Raw genomic sequence first — 25,618 nt, 5'->3', positions numbered from 1 at the left:
GGTAGCAGTGGCATGAAGCACTGTCTCACAAATGATGTGTTGTGACTTTTATCGAATCATACTTTCCCATATCTGTCTGCTGTTAAACAAAGAGAAGCTGTAAGCAGCTGTAAACAAAACAGACTTTCATATCCATTGACCACTCAGGCAGATTATTCTTACCTATCACAATAATATTTTTTAAAAAAACAAAACCCACTAGCGTAAGCAGGGGGGAAAAATCATATTTTCACAGTCTGAATTCCTTCCTATTTCCAAACAAGACTGTTAAATGGCAAAGGCAAAGAGCTGCTTAAGGGTTAAACAGAACTAAAGGATGGCAACATACAGTCACATATACTTATGTATATTCAGCTCAAACCATCTGCTGTTTATATGTGCAAGCGGCTAAATATGATATTGCATCATAGCAGAAATTCTTGCAGGCAGGATATTGACTGTTCAAGATCAACCCGTTAGAAGATGGTCAAGCTGTATAACAAATAAGGAAAAAATAATCCACAGAATATTTAAGAATTTAAGACCACAGAATGATATAAGAGCAGTCAGATATTTTACCAGTTAACTACCAGTCACTGAACTGTCATTACTCAATTGTAATGAGATGTCCAGGCAAACTCTCCTTAGGTATCTACACCATTCATGTTAATACCACCTCTAATTAACTTCCAAGACAGTGTATTGTGAGCCCTTCCCACTGACGCGATATTTTTTACTTTCAAAACTAGAGGTAGTAGGGATGTAATTTTAAAGATTTTGCTAGTACTGGTATATATGTAGTGGCATATATAGGATTTTGAGAGGCTAAGGACTTTTATTAGATCTATAAATATCTTATTTACTGACATGTCTTCAGCTTTTCTGGGAGAAGGACCGGTATATCCTTTTGTTCTAGAATTCTACTTCCAGTCAAGGATTAGGACTTAGTCTGAGAGCTGGAGAACTATCAAGGAAACCGTTTCTACCTCTATCTGATCTAACAGATGAGAAAATTTATTAGTGCAACTGATTTGCAAGATAATTTTCATTTCTTTCTTCAGCAGCAGGGAAAAGATTGGAAGACAAGGTAGATTGCCTGTGCCACCATTGTTGCTTTTCAGTAGCATGACCAGTTTTCTCACATTGGCAGAAAGCACAGATGTTATGCTGTCCCTTAGGGGATATTCTGTCTGCATAAGAGGCAAAATTTCAATGTATCTTGACTGTGTAGAAGAGTCTCCTTGTGTTTCCTGAGGGTGTGAATAAAGCTAAATATTTCTGGCAGATGAGAGTTATAAAGAAAAAATAATAAATAATGATATATTAAAGAGTGCTGGACAATATAAAACATCCCTGTGTGATTCAGAAAGGGAATGTAGACTGTCATTCACATTTTGTATTTTACTCCATGACAATCACAGATACATAGTATTCTGCTCTAATGAAGGCACAAAAGTATGAAGAGCTCAGGACTGGAAGGAATTATACATGACTGAATGTTTACTATGAAAATATAAATTAAGTATGAAGAACCGTGCCAGCTCTCACAAAATTACGTACCTGCCTAAGCCATTTCAAGGGTACATTTTAGTTTCACACACCAGCATTCTAAGAAACTAGACAGAACTGCCTCTTCCGTGTGAAAAGAAATACGCATCAGATGATACAAGTCCAAAGCATCCTAGCTGCAAACTGGAACTGAGAGTGTACACTGGACTTGACCTCTGACAATAACATTTTATTTATAACAAAAAACAGTGATACTGGCTCGTCATGTGGGTGGGAAATAACAACAACAACAAAACAGAAAAAAATAACTTATGAATTTTGCTCCAGGGAATAGGAAAGGTTTAGTGAGATGGATAGACTGCAAAAGCCCTTTAGCAAAGTATTGTATTCCCACCTTGATTTCTTCACCTTCTAGAGTAATGCATCAAGACAGAACCCATCTGAAATTTCTGCAGAAACAGGTCTAAAGATCAGTCTAGCAAAAAATTAGGCTTCAGGTGTTACTTACTATTCTCAGCATTTCTGAACAGCAACAGCATTATGGATCAGAGTTACAGGGCTCCTAGATCAGATCTGGATCTACATAAATGTTTTATCAAATAATACAATATTAATTGAATACACAATTTCATTAATAAATTATTGCTGGAGATGCTACAGAATGCTGTATATACAACATTACAAAGTTTATGTATTCCAGTTTATGAATACTTAATTATGAAGTAACCTGTAATGTACTAAAATAATAAATTGAATATAAATCTCACTGATATTAACTTATAAATTATTAGAAAAAGCAAGCTCTATTATATTTTGTTATTTATAAAGAGCTTCTTTAAATTTTTAATAGGTTTTCAAAATTTGCACTGACAATATATGCATATATGTTGCTTTAGACTAGATATGTTAATTTAGACTGTGCAAGAAATACAGCTCCTAATTTTCTAATTTATAGGTTTCTAATACCAGCCTTTGGCTTATGTCACCTGTTTTTACCGACTTCAATATTTTATTATATCCTTTCAACTGCAAGTGTATTTTAACAGTGTAGTTCAGATAGAAAAAAATCAAAATAAAGAGCCTGTTTGTTTTTTTTTTTCCCAGGATCAGTATAACTTTAGTCTACACTGTGGACAGCATATAGTGGTGTTGGTCTTCTGACATACATTGACTTCAAATATTATATACCACTGTCTTTATAAGTCATAAATAGACACTCCCATCAAGTCAGGGAGACAGGTGAAAAGAACGAAGCTTTCTTGCATGCCAGTATCTATTTGTGAGCTTATGCTACTCAAGGCCTCCTATTTTAGGAAGGCATTACATGCAGAATTCAAGTGTAGTTCCACATCTGTAATACCACTGACATGAGCAAGATTTTAGTCTTTGTCAAAGCTTAGTGCTGATAAACCAGCCCTTCAGATATTACTTGTGGTGGTAACAAATTAAAACAAGACACATATTTTATATTGTAACAAAACAGAGAGTAACATGAACTGAGCTTTTTATACTATCATTAATGTCACCAAATGACAGAACTTGTTAAAACGAAAATCTTCCATCTGAGAGCAACATATGGAAATTTAATTTTATCAAATGAAAGTTGAATCACTGAAGACCAGGCCAGTCAACTACAGCCGGAAGTCCTCTAAACAAAGGAAAATCTGTAGGCTTTAGATCACCTTCATAAAGGTTAGTGGGCAGAAGAAAAACAGTCTGATCACTAGCATTAATGACAAGGAAAGCATCCTCCCTCTCTACCAGGGGTTAAGTAGCAGTTTTCATCCCTCTTCATGGTGAGCATTCTTTGCAAACAGGTAATCGCTCAATACCTAACACACTCCACTTCCTGAAACAGGAATGTGTGCTCAGGTAAGGATGCTTTCCTGAACATTATGATAGGATTTAGTTACAGACACCCTTCCCTGCAGAGGATTACATTTTTTTATATAATTCTTGAGTCTTAAAAGACACACAAATGCTTCACAGAAAAATAAACAAGCTTGGTTTCAATGACTTCAGTAAGACTTAGATTTCATCTCAAAAATCTAAGCAGCTCATGCAGCACACTTTGTTAAATGAGGCCTTTACTATGAAAAATAACCCAGCTGCTAAAATGACCTTCATACTCTTCTGAAGTGTGTTATTACCTGGTGTGATAAGTCTGAGGTGGCAAAAGCAGAGCCATTTAGCTGGGACTTCACTAAACTGGTGTAACAGGGTCTAAGGGTCCATCTACACAGTCACTGAGATTTGAATGCTAAAAATTTGCCTTCAGTTTTCCTTCTGTGTGTATAAAATTCATCCTGTCCAGCTGTTCAAAACATAGACATCTCATGCTGGATATCTGTACGGACATGAATTTCACTTATGATTTCTACTGTTATGGCTGAAAGAACTTCCCCCTATCTAATGGTGATGTTTGGGTCCTAAGTAGAGAAAGTGAAAAGGAAAATTGGGCAAGAGGCAATTAAAGACTTCTATTACAATCAGAACAGAAAAACTATGTAACAGAGTCTAATGTGCTGATAATTAAAAACTTGCCATTAAACAAGAAAACTATTATTTTAAAATACAATTTAATGACAAGTGAACACCAGGAATTGCCTAAGCAAGGATTTTACTACATGCTTTCCAATATCTTAAAGGAAGCCTCATGGGCAAATAATAGCTTATTCAGATTCTTTAGGGAGGCAAAGCCGTGAAGGCATTGCTATGGTCTGTTGTACCACCCCTCAAATACTTCTCTAATGGGAGTTTAAACAAGGAAAAAATATAAGCTACAAAATGCTTCATTAAAGTAATGTTAACTTGCAATGGCAAATCCCAGCAAAGCATAGAAATTGAAAGTTAGGTGTGCTGGCATGCTAACATCACTCATGGATGGATCAGCAGAATATATTCCTAGTTGGATCTGAACTGACTTTTCTTTTTATTTTTCAGACACCCTTTAATCTTGATTCATGCTTACCTTGTTTTAGGCAATAGGCTTTGGCAGGGAAAAGAGAGGAATTCCTTTTTTTCCCCACTGACTTTTACAGACATCTCAATCTGGAGTGCTCGCTAGACTTTCCTTTGAGCCTGAAAATTGCTGGCTTGCAGGACATGTAGTGTTGCTGCTCTTTTTTCTCATGTCAGATTTATTTCTGCTTCCATCCACCTCTTCAGTTCCCTTGCCAGTTATGGTTTAGTGAGGTTAGCCTCTCTGCTTTCCTTGGGTGTGAAATGGCACCACAGGGTTTGGAAGGAGTTTCAGAAGTCCATTGCAGTAACAGCACAAGATTAGCCAGAGCACACAACAAACCTGAACACAGAAACAATAATATTGCACATGGACAAAGTGCATTCTCTGAAGTGAAAATAATTAGTTCTTTCCAAAGGCTATATACACTCATCCTAGAGCCATACTGTAGCTGAGTTGAGTCTTTCTGACTTCAGAGTTGCCCAAGGAAAGGGAACAGCCTGAGAGTTTTACAGTGAGAAAATTTTCACGCCCACCAAAACTGTTTTGCTGATTGAGGGATGTGAATTTGGACACATTATTTACAACTGCACAGAATCTATTAAAATCAGTATTTTGCAGCTAGTCTCAGGTATGCAAATTTAATAAACCTGAAGAAGGCCTGAAAGAACAGTACAGCTCCAAAATATAGTCTATCTAAAACAATCTAATTGAAAGGTTTTTGGAGAGGAGAAAAATAATGGAAAAAAATGATTGTTAATAAATTTCAAATTGTTATTTTCCCAAGAAGAAAACATATCTTTAGATTTATATCAAATCAATGTAGATGGAATTATTTTCATTTTCTCAGCCATTGGAATTTTCATTGATTTGGGGTTTTTTTTTAAACATTTCTACAGTACTTTGCCTATTCTAGGAATTACTGACTTATAAGGTATCATGGGAGATGCAGCATGGCCAGAAAATCCAGCAAATACAAGGAGATATACTAAAAGAACTATGACTTGCACCTGTCACTGTAGGCATTTAGCATTTCCCATTCAAAAGATTAAGTTTTCACAGATCCAGTTTATATTAGTTTCTTTCTTTTGGTTGTTTTTCCGAGAAAAAGTCAAAATTTCTCCCCAGATAACTATGAAAATTCTACATTAGTCAAAACTCTCACAGGGAAGTATTTCTGTAATAATTTTTCAACCAGTCCATAGCTCAGTTTGGAATCTCAAAAGTGAGATACAAAGCAATTGTGAAATTGATTTTGAAAATGCACAGTATGGGTATAAAATCCTCTCCCACATTTGGACAGATCAAGAGCAACTCACTCAAGATCTGTGTTAGTGAAAAGAAAATCAAGCTCATCTTTTGGACTCTGAAATTAATTTCAAAAGACCTTGAACTGAATTAAATTTTCTGCCACATAGACAGGAGCAGACTTGGTTTGATATCTCTTTGCCCAGGGGCACAAAGCCTGATTTGCTTGAGTTAAGGCAGCACTGCAATTTCCTTATACCCAGATTAATAGGGGTTTACAGAATGTCCTGTAAAGATGAGCAAAGTGATCAGAGTAAGCACATAGAGCTGTATGCCAAAATTCAGGTACTCTGCTGATCAACATGACACAGGGGCATTCAGGGTGGGTATAGCCATGATGCTGACTCAGAGGGAGTGCCTTACAGGGCTGTGGTGCTGCAACAAACAGGTGGAGGGCTTCAGCTACCTTTCTCTGCCTATCTCAAGCCAATGCCTGATGAAAGTTAAAGTGAAATATGAGGAGAGAACTCCTAACAAGAAGTTTTTCTAAAGTAAAAAAAAGCAAGGGCAGGAGTTCATATTTTACTTCAAATTACATGTTTGTATGGATGAATTTTTTACCTAAATATTTTTTCCAAATCTTAGTTAATTTCTCTTATACACAAGGGGCTTAGTAAATATTTCAGTTCTTCCACTGTCATTTCAGGTACCTGCACATAGCATAAGATTTTAACTGTAATGCCTAAACAACATAAAGATAAATAAAGCTATACACAAAGTACACATTACTGACAATATTCAGCAGGACACTTAAGTCAATGGGACTTCTCACAAGCTAAAAAATTGTCATATACTTATCTGTCTAGTTGAATCCCAGCCAATGGGCTTCATTATACTCTTTATGGGCTTTATCATTTTGACCTTTACCACACAAAAAATTTTGCCCTTCTTGTGGTATTTATAACATGTTCTATGCCATACTTGCAAAGCAGATTACCACAGATTTATCTACTGCAATTAGAAAAGGATGAGCTTACAGTGGACTGTAGTGGTTGCACTCCACATAAAAATGCATATTGTATGTATTAAAAAATTATAATCTTTAAATAAATAGACCATCTTAAAATTTGTGGTGTTAATGTCAGAAATGACATGAATAGAATGCAATTTACACACTTTAATTTATTGAAGTAAAAGTGACTCAATCGGTATATAAAATCTGTAAGACCCATTAAGTCTTTCATAAAAATAATATCATCTCAGGCATTTAAGAAAATAAAAATGGAGGTTTTGGTCTGATCATTCATTTTTTGTCATTTACCAAACTTTAATGTTACAATGAAGTGTGAAGTTGAGTGTTATTTTCTGCACTCATATTTCTCATTATTATTTTACATTTTTTTAAACTGCTTACTCCTTATCATGAATAAATTATTTGAGAAACCATATAGGGTATTTAACTATTGCCTACCAGGACCAATTTCCCTAAGATGCATCTATAACTTGCAAACGAAGATAACTCAGAATACCTGGAGTTGTTTCATTTCCAGTGCCTTGCCAGAAATGCCCACTTGTCTTATTTTCGTAAATAACTTACTAATCCTATGCAAACTCCCATAAAGCTTTGGAAGAAAAGAGCCAATATAAAATTTAGAGCTAAACAAACTGTAAACAATACAGTTTTACAACAAAAGGTGTCAGACAGTCTTGACCATTGATTACAGTGTTTCATGTATAGAACACACATGGTTTTATTTACATTCATGTGTGTGTGCGCTACCTATATTTTCAGAACGTATAGGTTCAAGGGGACTGTACAGCTAAGACACTAAGGCACTTAAAATTGCCAGCCACCAATTTACATGAGTCAACTAGTTATATGTAAGTCACACTTACTCCATACTTTTTATGAAGTTCCATAGAAGCAGCAAATCTAAAATGGGATGCTCGGATAATATTAGTAAGATGTATGTTACTCAGTTGCTGAGGGTCATCAGTTTAGCAAGTGGAATGATAATCAATGCCTAGAGTTATTAAACTTCAAAATCAACAAGGATTCAATGCAGCAAATAGACTATTCTGAGAAAAATGTGCTTTGACTTGTATTTGACAGGGTTCTGCTAAAGGATATTTTCAAGACAGGATACATGATGACTTAGCATCAACCCTTTTTATTCTTGATTATTAGCCGGAATTTCATTGCAATTCAGCCCATACAAACAGAACAAGATTATAAACAGTATTCATTTCCCATATAGATAGCTAAATAAATTATGAAAGTTGCTTAAGAACCAGCACATGGAACATGCAGTTTGACAGAGTGGCTGTGAACACTGCATCATTTTGTATTATGAATTCTATTTTGCATTATGCCTGAAGCAGTTTATGTCTCAAACAGGTTACTGTAATGCATTTGAAACACATGTCCAAGGAAGACTGATGGACTGTTATAGGAAATTGAAAGCCAAGACGGCAAATAAAAGGCCTTAAACTCAGAGCCTCATGCACTAGTTTTTCTACAAAAATGTTCATGGGTAGGGTGAATGTGCTAGAACCTCCCAGAAGACTACATGAGCCAGAGCACAGTTGTTCTCTGAACAGCACTGAAATTTTCATCTTCCAGGAAACATTAGGAAACATATTTCAGGAACAATTTTATCAATCCACAAAAGTATTCTTTGGGGTTTTTTTAAGTGATTTTGCCTTAGAAACTCCTCTACTAGGTCTATATTTCTTCCTTTCCTATGTTGTCCCCAAGGAGTAAATCAGAAGCCAAGAGTGTGAGTGTGTACTATATAGTAACTTTTGCCAAGAGATGCTAAGGGATCTACAGCCTAATAGCAGCTCAGAGGAAGTATGCATATGTGATAGAAAGGAAACACAGCAGGCAGAGCATCTCATGGGGGAAGAGCCTGAGTCACTAGCTGTAGGGTTTGCAGTGACAGGACTATGGAATCACCCATTCTGACAAACTTGATTGAGCCTGGACATGTGCTCTGAACTAGATGCCACCCAGAAGCTGCTGCTAAGAGAAGCACAATTCTATTTAGCTAGTCAACAATTGTTTTCAACTTGAAAAACAAAGCTAGCAAAATAAAATCATGCCAAGCAAGCTGGAACACTATGTGAAGACTTCCAAAAATCCAGCCTTCTAGGAAGAATACCTTCCTCCATTTAGTTTCTTGCACATGAAAACTTTATTCTGGGATCTGTCAATGGTTTGTCTCATTAATATTATTCAGCACTGGCTTTTTTTTTTTTAAGTATTTGCACTTCTTCCTAGCAAAAAGCAATGCTTTGCTATTAAACTGTTTAGATTTATGTACTCAGCTTAGAAAATCCAACTCCATGGAACTGCTTGCTATTTTTCTAGCAAAACCTCCCTACCAAAAGAGGTTCTGAATTGCACTTAGACTATTTTGCCTGAAGCGAATTGGGCAAATATCTTCCATCCTGTCCATTACAAACAGGAGGGTTACAGCACACACACACACATACACACAGAAAGGAAGTCACATGAAGCATTTAGTAAGCATTCAGTCCTCAGCCATGTCCTAGGGCAAGAGTCCAGCAACTTGTGGGAGGGCACCATGCCAGCCTAACAGATGGACATACATATGGGTAGTCAGGACATCATGTGAAGCCATCAAGTATGGATACTAAGGGCATGATTCCAACCTAAGAACATGAGCTTTCTGTGAAGGTTAGGGTATGTTAAGCTGGATTTACTTTCAAAAATAAAGAGTAAATTCCATAGTCATGTCCAGTAACAGTTATGCTCTTAGTTAATCAGGTGGAGTTGTTGGTGGCTAAAAAGAGCTTTTTTCAAACAGAATTATTATGAGGTAAAGTTTTAACATTTCACAAGGGAGATTTCATTGCGACAAATAAACATTTATTATTTGCAGGGAAATGTAGTTTATGATAAATATTTTGCACTGGCAGTTCTTTGACCCTGCAACACCATCTGGCCTGTGTCTTTTCCCTAAAGGAGATAGGAAACAGCTATTTGAGCGGCAAATGCAGCCCAGATAGCCAAATCCATCCTCCAGCAATCATTACTGGGAGGGTCAGAGTTAGGAACCGCTGCACTTTCCTGATGAGGAGAGAAAAGAAAAACAGAGGCACGACACCTCCACACACATTGCCCTGGAGAGTACTAAGCTAGCAGTGCTGATGCATCTGAGTGAAAAACAGGCATGCGCATCCCACTGCCATGTTCATCAGCAGGAAGGAGAAAGAGGTTAGGAGTTATACCTTGTGAATTTACTTCGCTGCTACACCACCATAACCCAAGAATGGGCCAAAGCATGCTGCTGAAATGTGATCCCACTTCTTGCTAAGGTCAGAACATAGAAATCTGACCAGATCATGAAGGGCTTTTGAAATTTTACCAATTGACTAAGCAGACCACATGAAATTTTATTCCCAAGTACAGAGGAGAGGCAGCATCTTGGTTCATGGAGCACTGTGTATTCATGGCAAAGTTGGGCCAGGAAGCACTGAATTCCTCTTTGAATTAATATGAGATATTCAGAAGAAACATTAGAACTTTATGAAGATTGATAGTACATACATTTTGTTGATTAAAAGGACTCGTCTGTTTCTTCCAGTCTTGATCTAAGAACATAAAGAGAGAGGGAACCACTGCTTCCTCTAACCGTTCATTCCAGAGGATATTGCTTGAATTATCTGTTTTCAGCCTCCAGACATTTACGTTCTTTCTGCTAGACTCAACAGCTTCTTAGTATTCAGCACTCTTTCCATGAAGTTACTGATTGCAATGGAAGTCACTTCTCAAACTACTTTCACTGAACAACAAAGATTGACATCTTTAAGATTCACCAAAGGAATTTTCTGAAGAATGCTATTCCTCTGCTCTTTTTTACGCCCTCTCCAATTTTTCAATATCCTTTAAGAATTCAGATGCTAGAAAATGTATGCAGTAATTCAGTTATAGTCTCCCTAGTGCCATATACATAGGGAAAGGTTGACTTCTTATTCTACCTCTTTATGTGGTCTATGCTGGCCATTCTTACATATTACCCTATTATTTATTTTGTGAGACAGTCATTCCAGGATATAGCTATCATTTTTTAGTTTCAGCCTACACGCCCTGGTTCCATAACTGTATGATTAAATTTACCATTCAAAATGCATTTGTTTGCATTTAATGTCCCACTTACAGAATAATCCAAATTATTCTATTTTGACTCATTACCAAGTCATTAGCCACTTCACAACTAGCTTTTTAAGCATCCACACATTTCATAGAAGTGATTTCATATTTTCTCCAGATCCTTTCAAAGCAAATTGATGCTATTGTGGTCATTTTTGTGGACTTTCACTAGAAACTCTGGCACTGAATTGTGATCCTCCATTAACGACTTTTTGGAAGCTCTCAGTCAATTTGTACACCGTGTAATGAGATTTTTATAAGTATAGTGTTATTACTTTATTAGAACATTGCATAGCAGTCATTAGAATATCTTACAAAAGCATGTGTCTGTAATGGCTACTCAGCTGGTTTTTTATACAAAGAATATCAAATGAGATTTCTTGTCCATTTATAACATCTGCATTACCATACTGAGTGATATTAATCATATTCCTGTCAAATATTCTTTATTAAATTAATCTATCATCACAAGTTTCATTATTTTGCTTAGAACTGATGTCAGGCGCACTGCCATACAGTCATTTCAACCAGTATATCCCTTTTACGAATAGTAGCACAATATTAGCATTGTTCCAACCTTCTGGAACTTTGCTCAGCAAGATTTGTTAAGAGGATACATCAGAGTTGTCGGGTGCTGAGTTGTAGACCTAGACCTTTGATTACAGTTTTTCCAAGTCTGTTGATGTTTTGAATCTAGCAAAGAATTACCACACTTCAGAAACATTTATTAAAGGATCTATCTGGTTGTTGCATAATAATTATCACATTCTGATTAATAATTTTACCACAGCTGTTGGCATTGTGATTTTTATGGACTTTCACTATTATTGGGATTATTTTTTGCTTGGTGTAGTTACATACCTACTTAGTCTCGCTCTGATGTTGTCACATTCCTCAGTCAACTTTCTATATTTCATGCCTCTCAGTTTCCACAGTTGTGTATTTAGTTTCTTCTTTCTCCTTTCACTCTATGCCTGTTAATTCCTATTTGCTACCTTTACTTTTGCATTCAATGCAGATGGACTTGCAGCTAAGATTTTCAGCATCTTTGAATCATTAGTCTTTTGTTATCTAGTATTTTCATTAAGAATTCCAATTTTTCATTCATATATTTGTCTGATTTTTCCTCTCAATTATTTTCACGTACTTTTTTCTCAATCATAGAAAATTACCCATTTAGAAGAATCACCATTTTACTGCTTGGGTTTGTTCTTTGTTTGTCTACACTGATTGCAATCAGGTCATGAAAACCACCCCTAGGGCAGACATGAACAGTCCAGTAAGTTATTCATTTTTATCAATTCTAATGAGATCTTAAATTAAAAATACATCATGTTGGGCATGGAGACTTTCCATTAGAAAACTTTTTTTTTCTTTTTACAAAAATTTGGTATTTTACTAGTGTATTTGACAAACCTCCAGTACATAGACCTCCCACTACATTTAAATATGCATTCAAAATCCCACAATTTTGTGTTATCAAAAACTCCAGAATACCACATCTCTTTTAGCTACTTTGTTTGTCCTGGGAGGTTACATTCACTTGTTTTATGATCCCAGCAGCCTGGCTACTCCCATCAGCTTTCAGGATTGGCTTTCTCACTGATGAGGGTTTTCAGATCATCATCTCTAACCAAGACCTCATAATGGCTACCTCATATAACAAGAATCCCTTGTTTTCTGTCTGTCTGTTCTCTCCCTTCAGACACATTTTACTGGATTACAGTTAAGTACTATAATCAATGTGCTATGACATTACATCTGACGCTGATCTGATGACTTTTTTTTTCTACGAGTTTGGGTTTTGTGTATTTCTAACTACTCATGATCAGCTCTCTTAAAGCATTGGGAAGGGTATATTTCCATGAGTATGATTTTCCAAGGGTATGATTTCCATGAGAAAGGCACCTATATTTAGTAAAAGTTACTCCTTCCACTTGCCAATGGAGCTGGATGCACATTGCACTTGTGAAAGTTTGCAGCAACGCAACGACAGCATCTCTCTTTTGCCTCAGGGGACCTGCTGTTGATCTGTTTTCCTGTATCACCCTTCAAACTGTATGGCATTTGATGCTTTCTTCTTTTTGAAATCTATTAAGAACTGTATCATAAAAAACCCTTGATCTCCCTGAAATGGCACAGTGTAAATGAGAACAGCTTTACTTCATAGTATATTCTGGACTAATACCTTGGACAAATGAAACAAATTACTGAAATGGAATTCTGGCTTTTTTTTTTCTTCCATTCTGCTTCATAAGGTTATTCAATTAGTTCTTAAAATAGTTTATGTAGTTTAATTTGGGAAAATAAATGAGGTTACCTTCACAAAAATGTCTTAATCTGCACTTTTTCTGCAAGATGGACAATATTCAACAAACCCGAGCTCCCTTTTCTCATGAACATAATAAGACATTTCTCAGTTGAATACCCAGAGGTGCATAGCTTCTAATGAGGGCTTAGAAAAGAATAGCTAGGAGGGGAAAGAAAAAGAGAATGAGGGAAAGAAAGAGAGAGGAAAAAGATAGAAAAATTTTCGTACATACAATTAAATACATGCTAACTCTTACAAACTAGCTAAAAAAAAAAGAAACTAGAACCATTATTTGTCAGCTAGCTGGTTTTGGTAGAGATTATTTATGTTTAAGGTATATTTAACCTTAACATCATCACATCATGTTTGTAAACAGACACTAAAGCTCTGTAGTTCTTTATTTTTCTGTTAAATAAACGTGAGAGAAAATGTGCCCTACCATTGTTCTTCACCTTCAGCTCTACATGTGGTATTTGTTGAGTGGTGTGCTTTAAATAAGCTTACTGAAAATGTGAATGAAAAAAATCAAAGCATTTTCACAACGAAATCCCGTTGTTTTCAAAACTATTCTAATTACATGTAATTCCACTGAATTAATGTAATCTCTACTGCTATGACCTTTCCTAATTAAAAATTATCTATCATGACACAGGCTGAAAAATTAATGAAAATTACTTAGCCTAATATGTAAATGACTCTTGATACAACTGAAAACATAGCACAACAAACTTATTTTCATAGTGCTTTATTATTATTACCTGGGCTAAGTTATTCAATTTTTTTCACTCACCTCTTCAACTTCAGAAAATAATCTGATATTTCATCACTGACCCTTCTCAATGTCCAGTGGCACTGGACATTGGTAATTTTTTATTGTCTTCTGTCATATATTGGGATGCTCTGTGTTTTACGGCATTACATTCTGGGTCCTCTTTTGTTAATAGACATAAATTTCTAGTCGAGTATATCCACATGTAAGTTCTTAACAAAAAGCTTTTATTTTAATATGTCCTCAGCTCAAGTGTATCATGCAGCTGAGCAAACAATGGATTTTCTATTCACCATTAATCATGAAAACGACTTTTAAAATATATTTTCAGTGAAATTAACATTTCAAAATATTATTTTTGTCTCACAGGAATATCTTGTGCAATGTAGAAAAAAATAACTTTTCAATATAGTCCTTTAAAAATAATACATATTTTGTTCTGAAAATGCCTAAGTGAAACATTTCTGTTTCTCTCTTTCTAAAAGAACACAGTTGCTTGCAATGTTTCTCTGTAAAAAAGTTCAGTTATGATATTCATCAACTCTAGTGTATCTTACATTCACTACAACTATATTACAAGTGTCTATAAAATCAAGTATTTATATGAAGAAAACCAGATGAAAACCATTGGCCTTGCCCCATTCACATAGTCTGTAACATCTATAACACAAGAGTCAAAAACCCTCCCCAGTTATTGAACAGCCAACTTACAAAGAGTTTACAGACTTAACAATTTTTTTCAGAGATGTAGCCCTTTGTGCAATCTGTCTTGACCTTCCTTGTCTGACTGCTTAGCATCTGGTAATACACTGTGTGTGGTGCACTCAGAGGCTTTACGTAAGTGCAAGGAACCAGGCACAAGATACGTAACTGCATGTGCAGAGGCAGAAATATTCTCATTAACGAGTCAGAGACATTGCTTTTCAGAAGCAGCACTACCTGCTATATTATTCTTCTTCTAGAAGAAAAAGACAATGTGTAAAAGAGATTTTAGACTGTCTTTCCAAGTAACACTCATGTTTGAATATACCAGCTTTGCAAACTGTCCGTAATGAGAACATATGCAGAAAACAATTTCAGACCCATCTTTCACCCCACTAAGCATGTGCCAGAGTGTATCTCTGAGAAAGATCAGATTGAGAGAATGTTCAAGACTGAACATAGGAACTGAGCCTCCCGACTTCAGTGTGTGCTCTAGAGAAACCCATTCTGACGAAACTCAAATGTAGTTTTAAGGTGAACTGAGACAGAAAGAAAAAAGCCTATCTTGCAATTTCTGCACCAGCTGTGGTTTCCTAAAAATTATTCTATGTGCAGCCTGGAACTTAAATAAGTCTTTATCCTTCCATGTACAAACAGTTTTCAACATTTTTCACTCTATGCTCTTTTCTCAGTCTCTATAGATATACAGGATCACTTCTTGTTTATTTTCCATTTCATTTTTCTTTCCTTGCCAAATATTTAATTGTTCTATAGCTTCTGTGCACATTTATACATGCTTAAACAACAAAGCACTAGGAAACTGTCCTCCCTATAAAATGTGTTCAGCATTACAATTAATCACAATAGCTCTATTAGTGTAGGTGCAGATAGTATAATTAGGAGGTTAGCAATAATTTTGTCAATGCAGTAGAATAAGAAATGCTGGAGCGAGCAGCTGAACAGTATCTAGCTATTGAATTATATTACAAATGGGACTAAAGGAAGAGAAGATGAGATATTTATAAAGGCCAGTCTAATAATGAACTTGTCCACAGCCTCTGGAGGATAATTTTTTTCTTAGTTTGCTAGTTTAAAAATTCTTCGCCCACCTATAAACACTCTAAGTTAATACCTTACAAGACCTACATCAGTCCTATAAATCAAGTCTTAGTATTGGCAACCATTTCAGTGACAGAATGAATAACTATTTGATACAGAGGGTGGAGTGAAATGTCAAACGGATCAGGTCCCATTTAATCACTGTAAGCTCCCTAATAAATATCAGCCAAATATACTCTTCTTGTCTCTACCCATCCCCCTTTAAAATAGCTGTTCAATTGAAAAGGGATATAATACATTTCAACCTGCCATCTATTTTTAGTTGTTCTATGCAATGAATCTTTTACAAGAGACAGTCATACAGATATATCTGCAGCATGTTTAATGGGAAGCTTGTGAATTCCCCATTCCTACCACACAAGGTAGCTCGTTTTCAGTCAGGCAGAATTGGAAAATGGTGGCATAAAGACACAGCACAGGTAAAAGATAAAGAGAATTGTACAACCCATTAGTGTGGAAATATCCTAGACACATTTTAATAGTATGGGGCTGTTATCTAGTAATTCAGTTGTGAAAATGGGAGCAAGAGTTTCTTTGTGTTACCCTTAGTTTCTCCATTCATTTTTGATGCAGCTTTGGATAAAACACTTTTTATGCCTCAGTCCTACCACCTTTAGAAGAAAGTAAAATAATACCTGTGCACTTTGAAGGGCAGCAACAGACAACATTTGCAATGCAGCCTGGGATTACTGGAATAGATCCTCTTTATGGGTACAAATATTATTATAATCTTTAGTCTTAGGATCAACTTTCCTCCCATTCCTCATATGTGTAGCTACATAATAAATGGCGGGCATGGGGGGAAGAAAAATCCACAGGTAATTCTTTCTTTTAAAGCCAATGTTCTCACAAAATTTAAATAGGGTCTTTACACTTCAGATGCCTCCAAAGATCTGAAAAAAAATTACATCAAGTGCAAAGATGCAAAGAGCTGCAGGTAAAAACAGACAGAAATATTTGTCTGATATTCCTTTCATGAGGTTTTTACTGAATTGAGCAAGTAGCTATGTGATATCTGTCTCCAGTGATCTGGTTCTACATCCCTCAGAGCCGGGCAGTTTTCTCAGGGCAGATTCAGTCACTCTTCCACTCATTTTTATTATATAAACAAGCAGACTAAATTGTGAAAATCTGTTAGTAAATAGTTAGTCTTAACTGACACAGAAATGGGCTTGCAAAGGCATTTGGAGCCTTTTTTAACATAACATCATGTGAAATTCTGCAGGATCCTCACATGACTATTTTCAACTTAACACTACAGGAATAGAGTTCTCAGTATGATTTGAGAAAGAAAGCAAACCCTTCCAGTAAGTCCACGGGAAACAAGATTCCCTAGACATGCTGCATTATTCCTGGCTTGTTCTTGAACAGAAACACAAAGGAATAGAGTTTCAGCCCTTGATTAGTCATGGTGAGTTCTCACATCTTAATACACATCATCCTTCAATACTTGACAAGCTGGTTTTCACTTTCATATTCAATACACATCCTCAGTGCAATTGTCTCTAAATGCCAACAAAAGCTCAACTAAGTACCCTGTTTGCTTAGAGTGGACCTCAAATCGGAGGTAAATAGGCTTCTGAATTTTAAGTATAAAACAAAAGGACTTTTTTTAGTGATAAGTCACAGAAATTACACAATGCAGAGCAAATATTCACTGGGTACTGTTTTTCTTCCAATTTCCTTTTCTTTGTTTCTAACCCTTCAAGGATATAAGGTGCTTTGCTTTACTGGTCTCTCCAACTAGTCATCTTCAGGTCTCATTCTTCTGCACCATTCACAGCTTGATGAAAGCACCTGCTTGCTAAAACAAGGTTTTACCATGTTTGTTACCAGAATCTTGACAACATATAGAGAAAAAAAATTTTACTTGTTTCCATTTCTTCTTTTAAAGTTTAGCTGAAAGTAGATACGGAGCAACAGGGAATAAGGTCAAAATTCTGTAAGATCACATGTGAAATTGCTCTAAGTAAGGGTATTCTGCTTATCTTTAGGGCATTTCAAGAATGCAAAGTCTTATCAGCAGCGTGCAAGAGACAGCCTTATTTCACCACATATTGTATCCCCCTTCCCACCTAGTCTTCCACCTAATTCATCTACCACACAGTCCCTGTGACCCTACCACACTGGTACATGTAAGGGGCATGTCCATGTCCTTTATCTGCCAGCATCTGGCAATAAAATAGTTTATAAACAGCAGTTTGGGCCAGAGAATAAGACCTGAGTTATCAGCATTTCATATACTCCTGAGGGGCTTCCTACTACTTCTATTTGCCATGCTGGGCGTGGCGGACAAAACCCACAGCTTCAGCCTTCCTGAATGCCCACACAAAACAGGATAGACTTTCCTTTCCCAAGACCAGAACATACATTTCTTTTCATTAAATTCCCTCTACTTTCTGCCTGGACAAGTATTGCCGTGGACCAGAAGAAACAGAGTAACCAACTTTTCGAGACCTGCCCCAGCCTGGAATAATTAGAAAGATGTTTCTTTTATCTATTAGAGAAGAAAAGAATATTGGATTTGGGGAGTTAAGGAGTTAGTAGAAAGCCATGCCTTGGCTTCTCATCCCAAAGACAAAGACTCCATGAGGGATGGGTATAGTCAAGAGAAGGTCTTCTGATCTTCCACATTAATTCTGCCTCAAATTATCTCTTTTCTTTCCCCAGAGAAGTCCTTATTAACATTGGGAAATCCCTATGAGCCCTGCTATGATGAAAGGACAAATAAGGCTGTAAATATGAACGCAAGATAACAAAATGCCATTGGTTATGTTTTATTACATTATGTTCTTCATTCTTTGTATTTATGGAAGTCAACCCTCTCTTAGCAGAGGAATGTTAAGTTTCTAGTTATTATAACAGTGATCAGACTCTAATAATGTTAGTGTAGCTAGTAAAAAAATGAACCTATGAAAACAATATGTATTTCACCTCATTACTAACAAAATGAGAACTATGCAGACTTCTCTGTGCTCCTTTTCAGTAAAATGCTGATAGAATTAAGAATAAGCTTAGTACACAATTTAATATGAAATGTATTTAGCTGCATTTCTACTATAATTGCTGCTTTAAGATTTTAAATTAAAATATAAGGTATAAACTCTATGTTTGTAACTAGTACATTCTAAGTTGCTGCCTCTGAGAGAAGGCATTTTGAGCATTTATTCTGGTGACAAAACATGAATCATATCGTGGGAAGTGGAGGGTAGTTATTTCCAAAATAAATCACTGATGGTGATTATTTAGTAAAACTGCAAAGAATAGCCAGCATCCTTCTCTTGTCCCTATATTATAATAAAATAGTCACATTGCAGAAGTGTTTCATTCAGATGTGTCTTCAGAGAATGGCACTGCCTAGCTCTGGAAACATGTACAGTATCTCTGCCTTCAATTTTTAACTGTCTCTGGTCTTGCTCTAAGGACAAGCTGTTGTTGGCTCTTCCTTTGTTCTGTTTTGATTTATTCCATATCACCTCCAGTTTTAAATGAGCAGAAGTGGCTATGGATTGTACAGATACCTACATTGGACTACTTGTGGGTTGCAGCAGGAAAAAATTATCCTAATCATAGAAAACTTGTATGAGGTCAACCTGTCCAGAAATTGATATATGCACACAGAGAACACTCAACATCTTTCTTTCTACAGCCTTAGTCAGTTATCCACAGCAGTTCTAGTAACAAAAAATATCTCCAAAGTCATAAATGCTTTGGTGGAGGGAGACAAGATCGGTTCCAAAATATGTTGGAACCAGTCTCAGCCCCACTGAAGGCAGTCCTTAAATTTGTACTGAGGTGGGAGAGCCTGAATTTTTTTGATAATGAAATGCAGAGAGCAACTGTCAGACTCATTCAGAGTAACAGGGCTGCAGAGCCATCCTGTAGAACTACAATGGATTTTCAGGGGTCCCTGTTGTGTGAAACACGGGGCTGCTGCAGAATTAGGACAACTACTTAAATGCCACAGTGTCTCATTTTTCAGAGATCCTTTGAGCTTGGCATATGTAATGGCCCGTGAAAATTTTGTTCCCAGGAAGGCTGAATCAAAATAGTTGTTTGGGTTCTGTCTTTTTTCAAAGTTTGCTTGTCAGAGGTTTGCATATGAGCATGCAGGCTCTTGTATTTTGGAATGCCATCACTGTTGTACTAATTGTATTGTCCTCTCCCAATTGCTCATAAACAGAGCTATTACAATTCAAATAAATGACTGCAGTTTGATCTAGAAGATGCAGCCTGATAAAAATCTGTCCTAAAATCTTCTATAGAAAATCACTGGAAAGGTAAATAGATTTTATGAACCAGACTAAATAGTTTGATGTACCTGCTTTGTATTGCTGTCATGAAGCAAGTCAACTTTAAACACTATGCAGCCAGATATTTAAATAGGCTTTACTTCACCAAAATTGCTCCAATGGTGCAATATATACTTCTATAATCCTAATACATCCTAAATCTTTCTTTCTTAAATAATTTTTGTCACTTCTGAATACATTTTGGCAGTTATTTGTCTCTCACCAGCCTGTCTGGTCTTGTGATATCATACTGTTGAATACATAACTATAGAATCATACATCATATCTACACAGCATATAGGACAGCAGAATCTTTTCTTCACATATGGATATTTTGCCACTAATTTAACTAGATGAAAGAGTGGGCTTTAAAATGCCATAAACAAAAGAAAAAAAGCTCTTATAACCATGGAATTCAAGCTGAAAAGAAAATATCCAGCTTTTCCTCTTTATCACCACCAATGATGATAACAAGAGAGCACAACAGGTATATTTCATAATTACTCCTCAACAGTAATCTTTAGAAAATCCAGATATATTACTGGATATTGAATCTATTAATTATAAAGGTATAATTTTCATAATTATTCTGATTATATCATCCACTTCCCTGTGCCATTAGATGAGAAATGCAAATTCCAGAAATTTCATTACAATTTTTGTTGCTCATCAGAAGCATTTCTTACTCTCAAAATAGTCAGTATAGAGACAAAACAGGGAAAACATGCTGAGTGCAATGAAGAGCAGTGGAATGCCAGAGTGCAAATACTGAACAACATTGTTTATAAACAAGCTACTTCTTAATATTTCTTTATTGCCATCAACTCTAACAACTCAAAGCTTATCTTCTGAATTTGCTATTATTCTCTCTTCCTACCCAATTCTTATTTTTCAGTCACACTAGGGTCTTGCTTGTTATTTTGCATTTCTTATTTCCTTATTGCCATTTCAGTAGAGAGAGATACTGATAAGTGTATAACAGAGAACAGGTTCTGTACCAAAGACAAACACTAACAGTGACTGCAACAGGCATTGTATTTTGGTTAAGTTGCAGAATTCCAATTCCAGTCATTCACACAAGTAAATATTCTATGCCTCTGAAAAAGCCCAGGTGTCCTGAAAAAACTTCAGACTAATGGACTACACTGGCTTCATTAGCTTGCTGGTGCAATTGGTCTTCAAATTGCTGAATTATACCAGATATTAATCTTTCCCATTTTTTCTTCCCAAAATAGTTCTACATACAGCTTAAATTTTTAACCCTGTGCTCTTTTTGCCACCTTCTTAAGCTGTGGACTGTTAAACAGCTCCTGCATCTCCACAGAGATGTGAATCTCTAGCTCCAGTAAAAATAAGGTTTGTAAATGCTTGAGGGTGGAATGTTCTACATAAACCGGAGATAGTGTCATTACTTAGCACTGTGGGAAGCATTTCAAAAGCTGAAAGAGCCTTGCCTCCAAAAGCAGGGAAGTTTTTAAAGAAGTCTGAGGCTCCTCGCCATCCTTGTTTGCAAAAACTGATAAAACATTTGATCCGCTGGAGTTCAGTGTTCTTCAAAACCATGCATGCCTCAGCCTAGCCCCACCTCCAGTCCTTTGTGTTAAAGGCGTCCGATTGATGGATATCTGCTCAACCTATAAATCTGCATGTAAAACCTAGTCTATAGCATGAAATAGTATTTCCTTCCAAGTGAATCAATAAATATAATTTTAACTGTTTAAACTCAATATGTATTTTTATCAGTTAGCTAAAAACACAAAGGCTATTTCTAGATTCTCTTCAGACCTTCTGTTTAACCAGTCTATGTTGCAATGCTTGGCCTGCAGCGCTTCTATTTTTAGCTCTAATGGAACAGTCTTAAATTGCTTATTTTCTGTTTACTAAAGTCATTGAGCTTGTAACCATGGCAACTGTGGCAAGTGCCACAGCTTAACTGTTTTATTAAATGGATTGAAGGTACAGCTGCAAAACTTGAAAGGCCAGCATGTCAATTTTATACATAGATCAAACTGCCATTTATATCACATTATAGCAAGTACTACATTAAATATGAGGGGCCAGAATCTGATCTTGTTTATGATGTAAATGTTTACTCTCAATGGAAAAAAAAAAAAAAAACAAACCAAAAAACACCAAAACAGGGAAAACAAAAGAAAAACCCACACCAGAATTCTTGTGTAACACAGATCAGGATCTGTTTTTGTCAAATTGCACACCCTGTCAAATTCCAGTGATTACTGCGTTTGCATGCATAAATTGCAGATGATGTACATTAAACCAGTCCCTAGTTATCATGGAAAGACACCATCTCACAGTTGTGTTTGCACGAAGCTTTTAGCGCATGCTTACAGCAATCATATTATTTTTGGAATCACTATATTTTTTTAGGTTATTAGAAGGAATTAAGTCAAAACTAATGACCTTGTCAAATGAAACTTCTAAGAGTTATACTGGAAGAATTTACACAAAGAATTCTTTCAATCTGTAATTAGGCATTTGAAGAACACCATGAGTACCAGAGGTGTTGAGAAATTACACCTTCTGTTCATTTCCGTATAAGCTGGGTATGCTCCATATATATGAAAACTAGGGTACATTTAAATTCATACTTCAAATTGTATGTAAGAGTTAAGTCAAATACTTCTGAAAATTATTGAAAATTATTACCATAGTTTAGAAGTTTTTGTGATAGAATATAAACCCCTGTAGGATCAGATAACAAATACCATTTTAAACACAAACCTAAACAACATTATACAGCCCCAAAAGACTGAGTCCTAAAATAAGAACAGTGATATATTTACACCCATAAATATTTAATGCATGATTCATCCTGTTGTAATAGAACCAAAAGCTTGAAGAATGTTTGACATTTAGAAGAATGGGGTTCTGCTTTCTTTGCTGGTGTTATGGTTGGAACAGTGTTCACATTGCTACTTTTGGTGCTAAATGTCTCCATGTCGCAAGTCTGTCTATATGGGTACTTACAGTGAATAAAACAAAAGTAAAATTGACATTTTAAAGGAGAGGTCTTTTGGAAGAGGTAATAATCTAATAAATTATCAAAAGATGTATTTCTTGCTATGAAAATCTTCCTGTTTAATTAAAGAATAGTGGTTTTGCTGTGAAAAAATAGTGAAGTTTCCTTTCATTTATGTGTTTCTTTTTTTTCCCCCCTCCTCTGCAGGATCTACCTTCATTTGCAACACCCACATAATTCCAGTGAAAAATCAAGAGGGAGTAGCAATGATGTTTATTATTAACTTTGAGTACGTAACAGATGAAGAGAATGTGGCATCTCCCGAGAAGTGCAAGCCAATATTGCCATCCAAACTTGTAAATCGTAAGTTACTCATTAAAAGTTCTCTGCTTACCTCTGCTCTTAGCTGGGAGAGTAATTAACCTGGGCAGTAATGATACTAAAGAAATTACGCAATCCCCATTGCCTGACTCCTTTAAGATAGATATAATTCAAAACAATAAGAATTTAAATGTCAGAAACCTGCTATAAAGTTGTCAAGATAATCTATCAGATCTTTGGTAGTACTAACAGCATGGATCTTGTGAGTACTGCTAGGAAATATGAATTCATTAGAAGTAAAACATTTCACAGAAGTGCCTTACCTTTGACAAAAATTGATTGTGAATGGAAAACTGCAAAAAAATTATGATATAGCCCAAATATTTCGCCACAGCTATTCAAAATTAAATATTTCTGTTTCCTTTCCTAATAAAAAATAGTTGATGGAAAGTTTGATCAAATTAGAGTAGAAAATATAAAACGTGGGGGGGGGGAAAGTTAAAACTTAATTAAACATCCTGATTTTATCAAATTAAAGTATTTAGATTGGCTTGAAGGATGTGGGGGTTTTTGGATATACAGGAAATGCTTTTGTTTTCATTCCACTCTGGAATGTAACTATTGACAAAATCAGAAAACTCTACACAAAACAAAAGTCCACTTCTTATACAGCTAGACTGTGCAGCTTTCTGTCCCACTATCTGCAGAACATGTGCTGTTTTGCTGACCTTCACTCTGTGCAGCAACAGCACATGATCCTTCTGCTTCACATCTGCACTCATGTAAGCTGCTCTTACTACAAGATTTCCCAGAACATATCCCCATTTGTACAAGCTTTTACTAAAAGCGCAGCATGATCTAACAATGAGCATTAACACTCTCCCCGGCTGGCTCAGCAACAGCTGGAAAATACCTTTTCACAGTGTAATAATCTTTAATGTTAGTACGATAAAGGGACCTGGAACCTAAGTTTTCTGATTGTTAAATCAACACTTCAGCTTTCTCCAGATAGGAGACAAAGACTGGTACAATCTTCATTGCGAGAAGCGAGGGAAGAACTTTCCCAATGTAAGCACTACGTGCTATCTGAAGTGATGACATGCTGTATTATTTTTTTCTACTAGTTATGTTGAGAAGACTGTAAGGAGCAGGCCTGCAGCTGCGCATATAACAGCATTACCAGGTTCCTTCTGATAAAAGCAGTCTTTTCCATTCTTCATAATCTACGCTTTCTGCACTGTATCTTCTGGACAAAACACACAGGACCTCACTCAAAGCTCTACGACTATCAAAAAATACATAAACAAAAAGTTCCCTCATAATATTGCTAAATCATTCACATTTTGAAAAGATTGCAATTTACTTCTATAACTAATTGGGATACTAAAGAATACTATTTTCATTAAGCATGGAGAAAGAGCTCTGACTGAATTACTCCAGATGGGCCAAAGTCTTTCAACTTATGTCTGTATAACCCTACAATGGCAGTAGATATACGATTATGGAAAGGAAAATTCCTGTTACTGGAAACTAGCAGTATGCAAATAATTATTGTTCACCAAATACCTCATGCTTTTAAAGGAGACTTTGTAAATATCCTTCACAATACATATTTAAAATCTTGTGCTTTTATACTTCCTTTTCTTATTCTGTTTGCAGAGTTTTTTTGAATAACCAATAGAGCAGTATTTTTCATTTTTCTTGACATAGCAAGAAAACATTTCTCTTTTTCTCATAATGTTATGGTAAAAAGCCCATTAAGGGGTATCAGAAAAAATAATAAAATTGCATCAGAAAAAAAAATTATAAAAATTACATCAAGTAAACCCCACTCATAGTCTGTTTCTATTTCAGGATGCCATGATTTTGTGAATTTTGAACACTTTACTTCCTGGTTTAAAAAACAATTTTATAACATAAATAAAATTGTTCAGCTGGTCTATGCTTAATGTGGTTTTATGGACAAAATACAAGGTAAACTACCAATTGGGAGGGAGGGAAAAAGAGCTTTATGTCCTGAAAAAGAGCTTTTTGTTCTGCTATCTGCAATACATCACTATACATTTTCAAGTGTTATCATTCGCCATATTTTAAAGTGAAAAGCCGCTAAAGAGGACATCCGCAAAAAAAACCCACTTAGCCAAAACGTCCTTCTCTTGTTTTACAGTAGTTATGCCTGACATACACAGGGGATTTCCTTTCTGAGAGTTCTTGAAAAGTGAATAGGTGGGGCTCCAAGCTCAGTAC

At 35.9% G+C, this 25,618-nt stretch overlaps 1 protein-coding gene across 1 annotated transcript in view; it reads left to right on the top strand.

The window, feature by feature from the left end:
* LOC104047568 (potassium voltage-gated channel subfamily H member 7) overlaps window positions 1-25,618 on the top strand; it is a 157,683-nt gene that overhangs the window by 77,029 nt on the left and 55,036 nt on the right. Inside the window, exon 2 of the mRNA XM_064453239.1 lies at window positions 23,258-23,413. Within this exon, the coding sequence (XP_064309309.1) occupies window positions 23,258-23,413 (156 nt within the window). The remainder of the gene's footprint in view (window positions 1-23,257; window positions 23,414-25,618) is intronic.

This window comes from Phalacrocorax carbo, chromosome 5 (genome assembly GCF_963921805.1).
Source record: "Phalacrocorax carbo chromosome 5, bPhaCar2.1, whole genome shotgun sequence".
NCBI classification, from domain to species: domain Eukaryota; kingdom Metazoa; phylum Chordata; class Aves; order Suliformes; family Phalacrocoracidae; genus Phalacrocorax; species Phalacrocorax carbo.
This window is presented reverse-complemented; position numbering and strand designations above follow the sequence as displayed.